The sequence below is a fragment of the Clavelina lepadiformis genome, chromosome 6 (assembly GCF_947623445.1).
Source record: "Clavelina lepadiformis chromosome 6, kaClaLepa1.1, whole genome shotgun sequence".
NCBI lineage: Eukaryota > Metazoa > Chordata > Ascidiacea > Aplousobranchia > Clavelinidae > Clavelina > Clavelina lepadiformis.
In genome coordinates this window covers 2,662,420-2,678,756 of record NC_135245.1, presented here as the reverse complement: position 1 = coordinate 2,678,756, position 16,337 = coordinate 2,662,420, and the positions used below count along the sequence as shown (strand labels likewise).

General features: G+C 38.8%; 3 protein-coding genes across 3 annotated transcripts; 1 reads left to right on the top strand and 2 right to left on the bottom strand.

Moving 5' to 3' along the window:
- Nucleotides 1-3,448: 3,448 nt before the first annotated feature.
- On the top strand, nucleotides 3,449-6,079 carry LOC143463576 (tropomyosin-like). Its single transcript, XM_076962097.1, has 8 exons — nucleotides 3,449-3,634; nucleotides 3,989-4,114; nucleotides 4,383-4,540; nucleotides 4,812-4,905; nucleotides 5,134-5,204; nucleotides 5,325-5,463; nucleotides 5,606-5,675; nucleotides 5,767-6,079. Exons 1-8 carry the CDS (start codon nucleotides 3,521-3,523, stop codon nucleotides 5,850-5,852), a joined length of 858 nt encoding a protein of 285 aa, XP_076818212.1. The 5' UTR covers nucleotides 3,449-3,520; the 3' UTR covers nucleotides 5,853-6,079.
- Nucleotides 6,080-6,383: 304 nt separating this feature from the next.
- On the bottom strand, nucleotides 6,384-7,692 carry LOC143463575 (U5 small nuclear ribonucleoprotein 40 kDa protein-like). The gene has a single exon (XM_076962096.1). The coding sequence runs from the start codon at nucleotides 7,690-7,692 to the stop codon at nucleotides 6,643-6,645; it is 1,050 nt and encodes a 349-aa protein (XP_076818211.1). The 3' UTR covers nucleotides 6,384-6,642.
- A 23-nt stretch (nucleotides 7,693-7,715) lies between these two features.
- On the bottom strand, nucleotides 7,716-15,955 carry LOC143463574 (uncharacterized). Its single transcript, XM_076962095.1, has 2 exons — nucleotides 15,858-15,955; nucleotides 7,716-15,146 (listed from the first exon to the last, which is right to left on the bottom strand). Exon 2 carries the CDS (start codon nucleotides 11,704-11,706, stop codon nucleotides 8,554-8,556), a length of 3,153 nt encoding a protein of 1,050 aa, XP_076818210.1. The 5' UTR covers nucleotides 11,707-15,146; nucleotides 15,858-15,955; the 3' UTR covers nucleotides 7,716-8,553.
- Between the last annotated feature and the right edge of the window lie 382 nt (nucleotides 15,956-16,337).

Below are 16,337 nucleotides of genomic sequence, written 5' to 3'. Positions count from 1 at the left end.
CGGTAAAAGGGCGTCTAAAGATCGTATCTTCCACCTCGCTTTGCACGGAAAATGTTCAGATTTGAAATACATGCTTGCTGGAAATGCAAAGCACGTTGCTAACACAAAAACATATATTAAGATAATAGTAAGAGCGCTCATTTTCTTCCACGTTTCACTCGTATTGTTGCTCACAAGTTGGTTGGAATGGAGTTTGCGTTGCCTCGCCCATAATACCGTATAAATAAAGGCGTTCCCGATGGCGTACAGCGAGGCAGCAAGCCAGTGATATATGTAGCATGAAATCCCGCCAATCCAAAGTTCTGCTAGCTTGGTCAAGCAAAGAAGAAATGCAATTGCAGCGCACAGAAAGCAAAGATGATTGACTTTCGGGATGTTGCGGCGATGGCGGTTATTCCATTTATGCAGTCCCAAGGCAATGACTATATAAAAAGCGATCGCAGTCAAAGCTATTACAAATGAGCGTGATACTGTAAAATGAAACATCTGCGTGGTGGCGCTATCGATGTCAGTCACATTGAAGTCTTTCGAAGTATTAAAGCCATTTGAGACAGGTTCCTTATGGTCATTTCTCCCATTATTAAATGTATTAATATTTCTATCCATTGCCGTACATTTACAAATGACGGCGCAAAAGCTAAAAATATTGTGACTTATTACTGCAAGACACGTAACAGGAAATAAGTTATAACCTTAAAATACCATTAATCTCAGTGGAAAAGTGATATGTTGCTTTTCACTGCTTAGCAGTCACTTGCTTAACAACACCGAATAAAAACTGTGTTCAGTTTTCACATTTTTAGAACGGCTGGAAAGTATTTAATAACGTTTTTGCGCTTTAACGTGCTTTGTTGCTGACGACTTTAGGTTAAAAGTTTGTTATTTTCAAGCAACTTGAAAAATATTTTTACAAGATGATAAAACTGTACAGCTTTTTAAATACATAGAGCTTATATGTACACTATAATATGATGTCAATTGTCAATGGCATTCATTTTAATAAAGCAACAACAACTCTTGGTAACTGGGCTTACAAACACTCTGTAATACAAAATGTAAAACGTCCCGGTATACTATAGGATACTTTAAACAGCTGTAAATCTTCTTCACATGATACCAAAAAATCTATAAGCTTTGCTATTCAGAAAAGCCATCCAATCAAAAACGTGTCTCGCCATATCTAAACAATTCGTTTCGTTTCCTGTGGAACGGGTACTGTCAGAAAACATTTTGTCATTCGTTACTAAACTATATGTTTATCATCAAACATCATATAAAAACATGTGTTAAAAACATCATATATCACTAATTCTTACAAACGCAATACGAAGCTTTAAACTCGTGTTTCCCCAAACGTCTTAATGAGTTGTGTCGGTGACATTACACGAATTCCTGCTCCGGTCACTTTTTTTGAAAAAAAAGTTTGACTTGACTTGGTTTGAGTCGCTTCTTGTTGATTAGGTTTCAGCATTTAAGTAACGTAGTAACTGCGCAATAACAACGTAATAACTGCAATTCTAACAAAAATTATAACTAAAAATGATGTGTGGTTGTCGACAAAAAGCGAACTGAGCAACAAATTAAACAAATTCTGAAAAACATCTAAACATTTCCTGCTGACAGAAACAATGTTTTAACGTTCTGTATGACTTGGTTTTAGATATCAATTGACCTGACTTGCCTTGAGTCAATACTTTCAAAAGACTCACTTGATTAGAGTCTTAAAAAGTAAATGACTTAACTTCACTTGCGGCTCGAGTTGGTTGGCTTGGTTAAAAACTCTAACGCTTATGCAAAGATAAACTTTAAACTTCACGCTCAGCAATTTAGCTAGCATTTACTGGTAAACCACATTGTGAATCTAGCTGAAATTTTACTTATAAATAGAAGCTGAGGTGAAACGGCCTTAATAAAATCTGCAACAAGGTTGTCCTTCTACAGTCACAAAACTAACCTCTAAAATTATACAACAAATTTTAACACTAAAGTTCTAAAGACCCAAAGTTTTAACCAACAGCAATTCCAAACTTTTGCCTGAACCTGCAATCAGCATAACACCGACATAACACTTTGCATCGACGTCACATGCGCATTGAACCGAAACGATTCTTACTTTATTTAAAATGACGCTTTGCGTACAGGCCCGAAGCCTATATATGTCGCTGTGAACAAGCGTTTTCTAAATTTGCAACAAGCGCTGCTTTTTTGTAGTTAAATTAGGAAAGTAGTTGCCATTTATTCATTTCAAATTAAGATAAGTTCTACACTAAAAACGAAGCAATCAATTCGCCGTTTATAAGCTACTAGCAGTTGCAACTCTTTCGAAGTGATTACTACACACGGTTTTTGTGTGACATATGACAGCACATACGACAAAGAACTGCATGATGCATCGTTTTTTAAATGTCTCATGTCGACCTGTACATGCGTCTGCTGTTTGGACGCACGTCTGGGTCATATCAAATCACGACAAATATAAAAGGCACCGACCTGACCCACTGACGTTTTCTGGAATCATAGTAAATACCAATCTAGTGGTAATACTGCTATCTTTGAGGATACGTGAAAAACAACCGGCTTAATCAGGCCTTCTCACCTATAGGCCTACTAACTAACAATGACGTGTTATTTTTAACGTAAGCGTTTGTACGGGCTTTTATCCCCACTAGAAAAATTTTTATGGAAAAATTCAACTTGTATATTGAATGGCCCTCGTATAACACGTGAGAAGCAATGCAAGCTACACGTCTGTTTATTCACCGAAATATACAATTCCGTATGAAAGACACCCTTGCGTGCTATCTTAAGAAATTGATGTTCATTTTGTGAAGAAATGGTAAAGTGCTGTTGCAATTAATAATATACCGCCTGTACACTCTAATGGAAAGCTTACACAAAATTTTCTTCCTAAGATACTGTAACAGTCATGCAAGTGACGTAATAGAGAGTGTAATAATAGTTACGATGTATTTAACAATAATTGTAGAACTCAAATCGAAATCGCCATCAGCGTTTTATTTCAATTCTTGTACAGTATTACTTCTCATGCCAAACAAGGGACCCTAATTGGTAGCGTTGGTGATGATAGTATTTTCAGCACACTCAAGCAGCAGGCCATCATCACTGGGATATGACAGGGCGACAAAAAAGAACAGACGTCACGGCCGATAAAGATGCTTAACGATAAAAATGTTTAAAGAAAACTTGTCCAAGTTTTTTTTGAGATGTAAATAATGTATTTAATAAGACACGTTTTGGGGCAAGTGTAGCATAGTCGTTTCTGGATTGTTATTAAAATGTAATTAAAACGTTACATGTACGGCTATAGATATACAAAACACAGCTAATGGCGATGTCACCTTTAAATGTAACGATTAAACCAGAAGTGAGCTAAGATACCTTCTTCTTGCATCGCCGAGGCAACAATTTATAAAGCTAGAAACGTAAGTGTGACAACACCGTAAGTTATTCTGTGTTGAACGTTACTCTAGTTGCTGACTTTGACAAGCATTTCATCATCATGGAGTCGATAAAGCACAAGATGGTAGGACTAATTAAGGAAAAGGAAGAAGCAATTGAAAAGGCTGTAGGTCTTGAAAACGACAAGAAAGAGCTGGAAGACAAAGCAAAAGAGGTCTGTATTGTACAAACGCAACTCAGTAAGTAAAGCAAAGCCGGGGCAGTTGTAAATAACTAAGCTTCTTCTTTATTGACTTAGTTTGAATATACAGCACTTCACTCATACAATTCCAACGAAATAAAGCAACGTTAAAAACTGTAGTTAATTTCCGGAGTCCAAAAGTTACGTGGTTGATCAAAAGAACAGCCACATCGCTTGGCTTCAAAAGTTGGCGATCTTTAAAACTGTAAATATAGTAGTAGTGCTAAAACTGCAAAGATTGGGAAATCTTTTCTTGGGCGCCGTCGTGCGGCCAAATAAAAACGTATCAGACCCCATTGCTTGAAACTGTCAACTTTCATTGCATAGCTTGAAAACGAGAATGCTCAGTGCTCACGAAACATCGTAAATCTCGAAGATGAATTGGACAAAGTTATCGAACAACATCGACTTTCCATCGAAAAACTCGATGTAGCAGAGAAAGTTGCAACCGACGTAAGTTCTTTGCTTGATTATTAGTTGTTTTTGGTAAAAATAACAGCAATTGCGACTACTGCATCACAGCAACAATAACCTCTGGAACACTGAAAAGCAACGTTTAATTCATAGCTATAACGGAAAATGAAAGCATCGCTGCAAAACAACGACGCAAAAATAAACGAATAAAGAATACATTCTTAGTTTTTTTGGCAAAGAAATAACATTCTCCTTAGAGATTTTCTTACGCATGCATCATTTTATCAATGCACACCATTCCCAACAGTCAGAATTGGAGGTCAACGCCCAAACCCGTCGTATGCAGCTTCTGGAAGAAGAAATGCAACGCGTAACTGAGAGATTGGACGAGACAGTCGCAAAGCTCGAGGTTGCTGAAAAAGCGGCCGAGGAAAGCGAAAGAGGACGAAAAGTAATTGAAAGCCGGTGAGTCGGCTCACATAATGTCTTCTGTGATGCAATGTCCCCTATATTCCCCACGACCCTTGCACGTTGTATCAGCCTGGACTGGCACAAAATGTGATAATTGCCAAAATGTGACAAAATGCATGATTAGTCTATAACATTTTATTTGAACGCAAACTAAGATGTATTTCATGCGAAATGTTTTGGCTAAATCGCGTTCCAAAGTTCGCAAACGTCTTTCAAATTTACATCACATATCGTAAAATTACTTTTAAAGAAAATGCTTTGTCAGATCGTTCAAAGACGAAGAGACACTCGAACTACAAGAGATACAGCTCCGTGATGCCAAAGGGATCGCTGAGGATGCCGATCGTAAGTACGAAGAGGTAAGTTCTCTATACTGACGCCTCTACAGAATCACTATGGCTCAGAGTCCAGACTAAGACATGGTGGTGATACTGGGATAACTTGCCACGAACACAGTAACATGAGGTAATGGAGGACGACAACGGACAACAATAAGCTTGTCAGTTTTTTCATAGATATCTCATAAGTGATAACACAGGGCTACCGGTATTAAGCCAGGCAGTTGTAAAATTGTTTCTCTACATTAGGTCAGTCGCAAACTACGTATGGTTGAAAACGACTTGGAACGAGTTTTGGACAGAGCCGAAGAATACGAAGGGTATGTACGCAGCGAAAAATTATTACTGGTAATGCACTCATAACCTAGCCTAGGTTCTGACTAAAAGTACAACACAATGTACTTTTACGGGTCACATAACTGATTTCATATTTTTTTCAGCAAAGTAAAAAAAGCTGATGACCACCTGAAGCAACTACAGGACAATTTGAGAGAACTGGAGCAAATCTCGACACAGAACTCGGAAAAAGAGGATCAGTTCGAAAAGGACATCCACGCGCTCACCGAGAATCTTAAGAACGTAAGTGATAAAATAAAAGTCCCGGACCATTGCTAATGATCTGATAAGTGCAACTTAATCCGGACTGGTCTAAGGAGTTAAATCCGACGGGTGTTTGAAATTTTGAACACTTTAGAACAAAAAGATTATATTGTTTGTACAGGCAGAGACAAGAGCTGAATTCGCGGAAAGAACTGTCGACAAATTGGAGAAAACTATCGACTATTTGGAAGGTATGAAGCTCACAGATTTCTGAAAATTGAGTTTTTAGTCTAGCTGTAACTTGGTGACCGCGATTGAAATTACTGAAACATTAACTCACAGATCAACTCTTCGCTGAAAAGTTGTCCTACAAGGGGATCAGCGAAAAGCTAGACAAGACCCTGGGGGATATGATCAACCTCAACTAAACAATCGATGTGGTAATCTGTCTATCAGTGCCTTTGTCTGCGTGGCAACAACCTGTAACGTGTATATTGTAATCACGTCATTATAATTTGCATTTAGAAGCTGTTCACATTTTTGTTTTAGTTATTTTCACACCACGCTTCGTTCCTTGAGCCTTCTATCAGTTTTACACTCTGCCAGGGTTATATTAGTCACTTACACCTTGTTATAAAAGCCGTGGTTGTTTTAATTGTTTTTAGTCGTTGATTGCGATGCATGACAGGAATAGTTGTTTTTATTCAATAGTGGGGTTTGTCTCAATGGTTTGGTTTGTGTCGCGGTACACAGCAAATTTTGAACCAACCCGGAATATTGCAGAAGCAAAAACTCCAAAACTTCAAGTTTTACAAAAGAGGATTCAAAACACATGAAATACTACGGGGGGGGGGGGGGGGGGCAGTTTATTTCTCATTAGGCAAATCTCTGTGTTTACTTCTAGTTGCCAATTTCAACTCGACTGGAAGCTAATATAGTGACATAAATAAACAAAATGCCTTTTGGAATTGTCTAGTATACTATAAAACATCATTCTCGACAATAAAGTCCATACAAAAGCTATATACACTCAATTGTAGATACAAAGTATGATTGTAGGTATTTGAATAGCCCAATCATTATCTAGCTGTAAGTTGACAGCACAACCAATGCTGAACTCAGGTCTTTGAATAGTAGGCATAGAACATAACAAATAGAAAGGCGAAGTCGCTTTAACCTATGAAAGTTGTGAGATTGCAAGCACAAATCAAACTGTCATCATGGTCTAATTTCGCCGAGGTATATTTGCTTATCGCTTGAACAAGACATGACAATGGGTTCTATAGGATGAAACTGTACATCATTTACAGAACCAGCATGCCCAGGAAGCTTATAAAGGAGTTGTCCGCTGGCCACATCCCATATACAAACGTCACGATCAGCTGATCCAGCAGCTACTTTATCGCCACCAGGGGACCAGCTGCACCTTAAAAGATTTTTCTCAAAGCCGTGAGAATGGCCAGTGAATATTTGAGTGCATCTTTCAGTCGGTGCATATGGACGTATGTCCCACATCCTTAGTGTTGAATCCATTGCGTTGGAAAGAATATGTGATCCTTCTTTGTTTAAAGCCAAGCCAGTGATGGTGTCGGTATGTCCATGCAATTCCATGGAAACCTTTTCGTTCCTTAAATCCCACACTTTCAGATCGTTGTCGATGCCACCAGTAACAACGCTCTGCGAAGAATCATCAAAAGCAATTGATGTCACTTGGTAGTTGAGCTGTAAGGTTTTAGCAGCACCTCGATAGCGAACATCCCAGACCTTAACAGTGCAATCGTCACTGCAAGACGCCACAATTTGGTCACCTCGCCTCGACACGGAGCAAGCGTTGACAATGGCGTTGTGTCCTTTCATTCTTTTTACCCTTTCCCCGGTTTCAAAGTCGAACATACCAACAGTTTTGTCCGTGCTCACTGTGAAAAAACTTGAGCCGTCAGTGTTGAATTGAAGGTCCAGTACAGCACCGGCGTGACCGCCTTTTATCACGTGGTAGTTGTCGCATTCACCGTAGACTTTCCAGAAAAAAATCTCGCGATCAAAGCCGGTCGAAGCAATGGCACCGCCACTAGGATGGAACTTGGCACTGTGAATGTCGCCACCGTGACCGGTTAAAAGCATGATCGGTGAAAATAGATTTGAAGTTCGCGGAGGGCCTTCATGTATCGCGACTGCATGTTGATTATATACTTCAACAGTGGAATCGTTTCGTTGTGAAGGCACCACGGCACCTAACTGTGCTGCTCGAATGTCAGACAAAGCAGCCATAACAATTATATATGCTCCTAATCCTGTAAAAGTCAAAAACAAAGCACAAATAATGTTTTTTGACTGCGATATTATGCAGATGAACACATCATTGCAACAAAACCACCACAGACTTAATAGTCACAGTCGTATGAGCAAAAACAGATTTTATGAGAATTCAGTAGAAGTCAATCTCCTAACAGCCACTAATTACATACGGTAGTTTGTTATATTGTGGGCATGTTAAATAGCTCAATGCATTAACAACCGCAATAAAATACTACTGACAAAGCCAGATATCGTATAGAGTTTAGCATAACAATACATTACAACAGAAGCTGTTAAGTCGAAGCTGAAAAACATGATTTAATTGTTTTTAGAAGTCATTTGAATTCGGTGTAAATAATTTTACCGTAAGTAGGTATTTTGATGGAAGAAGATGCTTACTTAAGCAAAGCTGAATTAATACGCTTCCACTGTAGTGTTTTTAAAAGTAGCCACAACCATCATATTTTGGGTCCGAATTAACAGCACAAAGCATTGTAACGTCAAAAAATGAAAGCACTCAAACAGACACAGCAAAGTATGAGTCAAACTTCACTTGTTTGTAGATAATGATGCAGCACTAAATTAAGTCCTGTTCATTTAAGTTCTGCTAAAATACAAGAAAACCAAAGGAGTTAGAACTGCCATCGAGAATCAGAAAAACTCCACTCTACAAAACTGAAGTGATTCATTAGCACAATTATGATGACAAGGGCAGTGAATTTGCATACGGTACTGTAAATATACAGAATTCAAACCATGATTTTAATTATGTTTGGATGAACAAAACAGACAACCAACATATTTTCTGGCGAGAACCTTCCAGCAGGTACAAAATTATTTCTTCTGCAGCGAGGCAAGCGCTCTTTTTCGAAGATTCTTCTCATCATTTGATTCGGAAGAGCTGCTATCGGATGAGGAGGAAGAGCTTGGTGGTGGGATATTCTTCTTTGGTCTTCCCTTGTTTTTTCTAACGATGACTGGTGGAGGAGTGGGTTCACTTGATTCTGAGCTTGATTCACTGCTCTCTGATGAAGATGGAGGCTCACGGCTTTTTTTGGAGGTTTTGCTGACATTTTTTGATGAGACGGATGCTGCAGGTTTCGACTTTTGTCTGGAAGCCTTCTTTTGTTTGGAAGGACGAACTTCATCACTAGGAGATGCTTCACGCTTCTGCCTTGAACGCTTGTCCAATCTTTTCACAGGAGATGGTTCCTCTTCACTTTCTGAGCAGCTCTCCTGAGGTTTGGGTCGTCGTTTCTCAGTCTCCTGTTGTGGAGACGAATCGCTTTCTGATGAGCTTGATGGTCTTCTGAAACGCTTTTCCTTTCTAGGAGCTTGTTCCATTTCACTTTGAGAACTTTGTTTTTGCCTCAAGGGTTTGGTAGTTTTTTTGGTGGGTCTTTCTTGTTCACTTTCAGACGAGCTTCGCTGTGGCTTCTGTCGCCGTCTGTCTACTTTTTGGGGAGGATCTGTTTCTTCATCACTTTCAGATGAATCTCGTGTTCTTCTGTGTCTTCTGTCTATTTTTGAAGCTTGTTCCATTTGACCAATCGATGAACTTTTTCGGCCGGCTGATCGTGGTCGCTTATCTCCTTTTTGGATGGCAATGTCACTTTCACTATCAGAGAAACTGTCCCTTGTCTTAGTTTGCTTTGCAGATCGTACTCCGAAATGCCTTGCATCTTTTTCTGGTTGGCTGGCTTTTCGTTTCATTGCTGCAATGGGTTTACGGGTTGTTACTTCTGCTTCGCTGTCTGACGAGCTGTCAGATGCTGTCAGTTTCCTTCTTATTTCTGGTGATGAGGATTTTTTACGTTTGAAACTCTTTTCCTTCAGAGATGATGACTCATCTTTCGATTTGTTGTGTTTCTTCTTTTTTTTCTTTTCCTTCTTTGACTTCTGTTTCTTTTCTTCCTTCTTTTTCTGCTTCTTCTTCTTCTTTTTGTCTTTGTTAGAAGTCTCCTTTTCTAACTTCTTTTCTTTTTTATCAACGTCACGCAGTTTAACACTAGGCCTCTGCGGAGATTCATCACTACTGTCTTGCTGAGGTCGTTTTGATGAAGTGGAGCGTTTTTCAGCTGGTTGACTTCGTGCCATACGACTCCTTCTTGCTTCAACCTCAGGGCTTGAGGAGTCCCTTCGTGGAGCCCTGGCCCATGGGTCTGGAGGAGCTTTAGTTTTCTGCTTTTGAACTTCCGGGGAAGATTCAGACTCGCTTGGTGATCTTTGCTTCCGATATTGTTTTTTCTTAGTTGGGCTTACGCTACTATCTGAGGAAGCACTGTCACTACTGGATCCACGTTGCTTGTGGAACTTTCCGACTTCTTTCTGGGGTGAGCCCTTCTGTTTTTGAGGCAATTCTTCTTCACTGGAGGAAGAGCTTGAAGATGAAGATGGCTTGCGCACACGTTGCGCTTTCTCCTTAGGATATCTACTAGATGACGATGTTTGTCTCCTAGAGCCAAGAGGTGACCGTTCACGTCGCCTACCATCCATTAATGACCGATCGCGTCTCCGAGAGTCGTGAGGTGAACGTCCACGAACTGGAGACCTATCACGTCTTCTGAAATCATGTGGTGAATGCCTTCGTGAATCGTAAGGGGACCTGTCACGTCTCCTGGATTCATGACGTGATCTGTCCCGTCTCCTGGATTCAGGAGGAGACCTAGCACGTCTCCTAGAATCGTAAGGTGACCTGTTTCTTCTTCGGGAGTCGTATGTTGATCTGTCATACTTCCTTGAATCTTGTGGGGACCTCTCTCTCCATGATTCACGCGGTGACCTTTCGTGCCTTCTGGAATTGCTATGTGGCCTATTATCACGTCCTCTGGAACCTTTGTCTTTATCTTGCTTGACAGATTCATCAGATGAACTATTACCACTGCTGCTGCTGCTGCTAGAATCATCCAAATCAGAAGAGGAGTGGTCTTCTTGTTCTGGCATGGATCTTATTATTGGCTTTACAATGGCAGTTGTTGCCGAATCAACACGAACATCACCCGAGTTTTCTTCCGGATCTTTTATGCCACTTTCACTGCTTTGATCTTCATTTGATGCAAGTGGCAAAGACAAATTTGTGTCTTGTACGTCTGCTTTGTCAATGGCATCAGTTTTGACTTCCTCATGATTATCACTTTGCTGAACTGGGGCAGGGGAGTGTCTTATTGCTGGTGGTGGAACTGGTTGTGGAATGGGCTTGATTTCTTCCACTTTAACACTTTCCTGAGGTTTTTCTTCTCTAAACCTGGGCCTTCTCTCTTCTCCTTTCAAGTCCTTTTCTCGTTCTCTTCGCTTCTCTGGAGATCTATCCCATCTCTGACGTCTCCTAGGAGATCGCGAACGTGATCTTCGACTACGGTGTTTATGTCGATCATAAGATCTGCTTCTTGAGCGTCTTCTTTCTCTTCTTTTTCGTTCTTTCTCCTCACGCTCCTTTTTGTCACTTGATTTTCTCACTTCATCCACTTTCAGTTTCAATGCAGCGATACTTTCTGCTTCAAGTTGTCTCTGCAAAATTTCTTCTTTCTTTTGTTCCAAAAATACTTCAGGAATGCCAGTTACGGTCTCCTGCGCAGAGACAAGCAGGGGCCACAGTTCTCCCAGAAAGAGTCTGGCATTTTTGCCATTCAAAAATCCTGTGAGGTTTATCTGCAAAACCTTGGGATCAGGATGTTGTTCTTCCAAGCTGTTGAACACATACTCAATGACAACATCATCCTCAAAGCCCAACAACTCTGTAACACGCTTTGAAATCCATGGTTTTATTGTTTCCATGTTAATCTTTTTCATGTTAATTTTTGTTTCCAATCCATTGGCGAACTTCATAGATTTCAAAAGTTTCTTCTGTTTATTTACAAAACGATTGTCCTGGTCTGTACTTGTTCCACGAAAAAATCCAGCATCCATTGCAAATGTGTAATTTATCAAACACCTAAATAACAGATGCTGAATACTGTCCAAAATAATGTAAATTATTAATACTTTCATCGAGTAAGAAAGTGCAAATAACGTTTATATGATTATGAACATATATACACCACAAGCTTGTTAATAGCAACTGCAGGTAGCATAGCAAGCTCGTGGTACTAAAGAACCATTTCAGGACTATCTACTTTAAACTCTATATGCATACAAAGCAAATAACATTAATCAATCCACTAAATTTCTTATTTGAACGTGGTGATAATAAGTACTTTTTTGACTTCTTCTACATTATGCTCATGTAACTCGGCCAGTAGGTTTGTGTTACACACACCTTCATCCAGCTGTTATCTCACCGAGTATGCTATCATGACAGTTGCAAGAAACTTAATCTACACAAAACTGTACATAATATAAAGCAATACTTCAAAAGATTGGTCCATGCCAAAAAATTCGGCCGAATGGACAAAACGACTTAAAAGTCATATCCATTCAATGCGACTCCTAGGCAGAACGATGTTGATTGTCCTTGAAAAAATGTGACTTGTCACAGCAACAAGCGACATTCCCATGTTGGGATAAAACAACAGTAACAGTAGCGCAACAAATCGTCAGCTGCACACTCCCTCACACATCGTACATTTGAGTACACTGCACTGCAGAGCTCAACGGTTGCTTTGCTAAGCTGACTCCAATCAAATGTTCTGTTTCAACCTCACCAAGGTTATAACATATATGAGCACAACGAAAGACAATACGCTAAATATATGTTGTTGAGCTGTTCCTGATCAACGACTGCATCTAACTTGATATCAATCTATTGGCAAATAACATGTACCAAAGCACAGACAAAATTTGATGTGGACAAACGTCTCAAAACAACGTCTGTGTGCCACCTTGTCTTAAAGTCAACTGACTCGAAGTTGCGAACTGTGAGGAAAAACAAAATAACTTTAACAGCAAATGGAGCTAGTGTCTGCCACTACCTAGTGGATGGCTGGTGAACGCTACAGATATATCACAATGAACAATTTCTGCAAATTATGATCAGCTGAGAACGAAGTTAAAACAAACAAGCAAACCTTATTTTATATGAAATGTTCACTGCATAAGCTGTTGGCCTCTAACCACTTGATGGATAGCTGTAACCTACTTGGGCAGCCTTTCCAGGTACAGGCAGCTGATAAAATCTTAACCAGATTGGAACGTTTACTCAGTGCGCTGGAGATGAAAAATCTGCAGAGTGCTATGCGACGATTCTTTGGCGCAAATTTTTGGCCTTTTTACCTGCCATATGTTCCCAAGGACAAAATAAAATATTTTAAATACAAACAACGTAAGAGTACAACATTTTGGCCTTAGACAGAATACTTGAGAATATGTTCTGGTTGCTTCAACCGATTTCTAGTTGATGAGGTGAAAATTTTTGTTTTTTGCCGAGGAATATATTGCACCAATTTTGCCGTTTTGATCTAGTGTTCTCAAACAGTAGGTTAATTTAGAGTTTGAAAAAGATAGCACCGATAAGTCATTTTAGTTTTAGCATTTATTTCAATCCACAGTAACGTTACGTACAAAATGGGGGTGAAGGAATTCTTGCTAGTTGATGTAACCTGTCAATGTATATGTCAGTAACGTACGCCACCATCTGTATATCAGCTATTCCCAGACTGAAATGTAAGGCAGTTTTTGACGCGAAATCGTGCTTACAAAGAAGCAAATTTTGCCTCAATTCTTTATTTATTTATTATAAATTGGCGCGAAGATAACCAAGTTTGATACATACGTCGATGAACCTCATGTGTGCAGGTACAAAACTTTCCATTATCGGCTATCACAATGTTAAGACTGTTTCTAAATCTTATAAACAAAATTCAATCCTTAACACTCAGACTGCAGAGCATGGCAAAAGCACACCCGAGACAATTTTTGGCAGAAACGATATTGCACACCGAGAGAAGTGAAAACAAAAAAAAAACTTTTCAGTTTCACACATACTGGAGCTGATTTTTGAACACAGACATCAAGATGTTTTAGTATTAAATTTTTGGACAATTTTTTATTAATAAATTCAACCCTATTCTGGAAAATTACACACAAAAATGTCAGGTAAACTTAAGCAAATTGTTGCATTCATGCAGTGGTTTAAGACTCAGCTTCCGATAAATAGCAGATTTGCGAAAACGAGCAATTACAGCGAAGTTAAGGGTTGCTTTGAACAAGCTAAACAGAATAACTGTGTCTAGGCTAAATTTGATTGGAAATAATTAAAAACCAATGGTGACTTAGTACATGCTGACCAGCTGAGCATGGTTCTTTGCCTGTTTCCGTACCGACAATGAAGATTTATTTTAAATGGAAAAGATCCTTTTACGTCACAAGCATATCGTCTCAGTTATTTCACAACGCAAAGGTAAATAACAGTAGAGAGCTAAATGTGCTTGTTAAATATCTTATTTAATATATTCTATTTAAATTGGTATGCAAATATGTTTTCAAACGTATCCTATGCCACAGCCTACTTCTCCAAAGACATCAAGTTAAGTGACTTGTTATCGATAACAATGCATTTTACCACTGTAGGTCTTTGTTATAAACTGGCTCTGCTACAAAATGTAGACCCAAGCAGAGAAAAGTGGTTAAAAAAGAAACTTACAGAACATGTAGCTCCGTGAAAATTTAAAGAAACAGAGGAATTGATGCAAAATTGTGCAAAAAAGGCCATCTAGCTTGTTTCTTGTTAAGAGATATTACAGGTACAGGACATCAAAGTTTCATTTTAGGCTTGAAAATGAGGTTGGTGAGTTTAAAATGTATTGTAGTCAGAGACTTGAAATTTGGCCTACAGTTAGAAGAATTGTGTTTACTACCTGCAAAAACCCAATGATATTTAACCAAAAATTAATATTAAAATTACAACTTTTTGGTAAAATTCGAACACTGGGTGCTTTCCTAGAGTGGCTTTCCAACCCTAACACTGTAATAAGTCTGTAAGTATTAGCACAAATTGCTGAATTCGCTTAAGGCAGCATCGATTTCATTGGCTGCTGTTACCGAATTTGGAAAAACTACCTCGGTGAACAGCTAGCCGTTTTTTTCTTTCTTCAGAACTTTGCTCGTACGAAAAGAAATCATTGTACACCGAACATGTGCACAAAATGGGTCAAAAAACATACTTTGTAAGCTAACTAAATTCCAAACAGCGATATTTGGTGCACACTTTTTGTTGCCTCACCAATCTTTGAAAATTACGCTGTCTGGTGCACAAAAAACTTACATTCCATTCTGGGTACTTTGGTAAACAGCGGCCTGTGAAGTAGACAAATACGAAATACAGCAATTATGCTAGTCAGTGAATTGAAATGTATGATAATTTTCAACCTAAAATAACCTCATACAAAATGAGAGTGATGAACCCATCAGCAAAAACCTGCCGGTTACTGTGTCCGTATTGCGATTCAGCAACTTCGGTTAACGAACACCGGTAAAATAGCCACTTCGTTGACCTAAACAATGATACAAGTTAATTTAATTTTTATGGCTGGCCTCTCAGTAAAAATCTTCAATTCTGGTAAACCCTCATTTTGTACATCGATGAATAGATGAAGTATGCCCCCATTCTATTTCATATAGGCTACATAACGTTACCAACACCACTATAAACAATAGGAAAAACAAAGGTTTTACAAATCTAGTGCAAAAATGCACAACCACGTCATGCATTATTATACTATAACCCCACTTCCCAAATTATGACGTTATTTGGTAGTGCACATCTGCTCTAGATTCGGTGTCAAATAGTGACCCCCTGCCAAATATTAACCCCCTTTTGTGACGTAATAAACTCATTCATTCAATACGCAATAATTTTTATACACGAGTAGCCTACAGAACGTACAGACAAAGTAAGCCAACACCTGTGACCTGCGGTATTATAGGCCTAGTATTTTGTTTGCCATTATACATGCATTCGCAAAAGTTACGGTATGATACTATTCAGCTACTGAATAGGCGGATGTTTTCTGCTGAATCAAATCCTTTATCAGACAATGAATTTATTACGTCAAAAAGGGGGGTCAATATTCGGCACTACACCGGTTTTACTTAGGCTACTCCGCTGATCCGCTACATGTGGTAACCAAACAGTTGCGGTTGAATCCTATAAACTTCTACAGCAGTCTTTACTAAACATACTGTTGAATCGCTAATTAACTTACGCTTTAAAGTTACTCCAATATAGTGACCGTCGCTCTAAGCCTACAGTCCGAAAACTTCACAAAAAAATGAAAAGAACTTCTGGTAATTATAAGTTTTCAATAAAATCGTTCAAGACACGTTTGCCCATCGAAATACCAATATTACGTGCATTGATGCGTAGCATAGTGTCCAATCAGCTAAATTTAAAACGATTTTTTAACCAAAAGATTAAAAACATTAACAAACGTGTTTCCAAATCATTTACTTTGTAGAATTATAGATGCTAAATAATATTCACCAAAAAAATTGAAAAAGTAAGAATGATTTCATACGTCGAAAACTAAAGAGAATTGTTCGATGATGCCTGTATCTTTTCAAGGAAAAATTTTATAATCGAAACCAAAGGTTTAGTGATATCTGTTAAATGTTTATTTCATGATGAGCTATTTTTTGTAACTTTACTGTTTACACAACAGTAGTACAAACATTATCCATTTCGC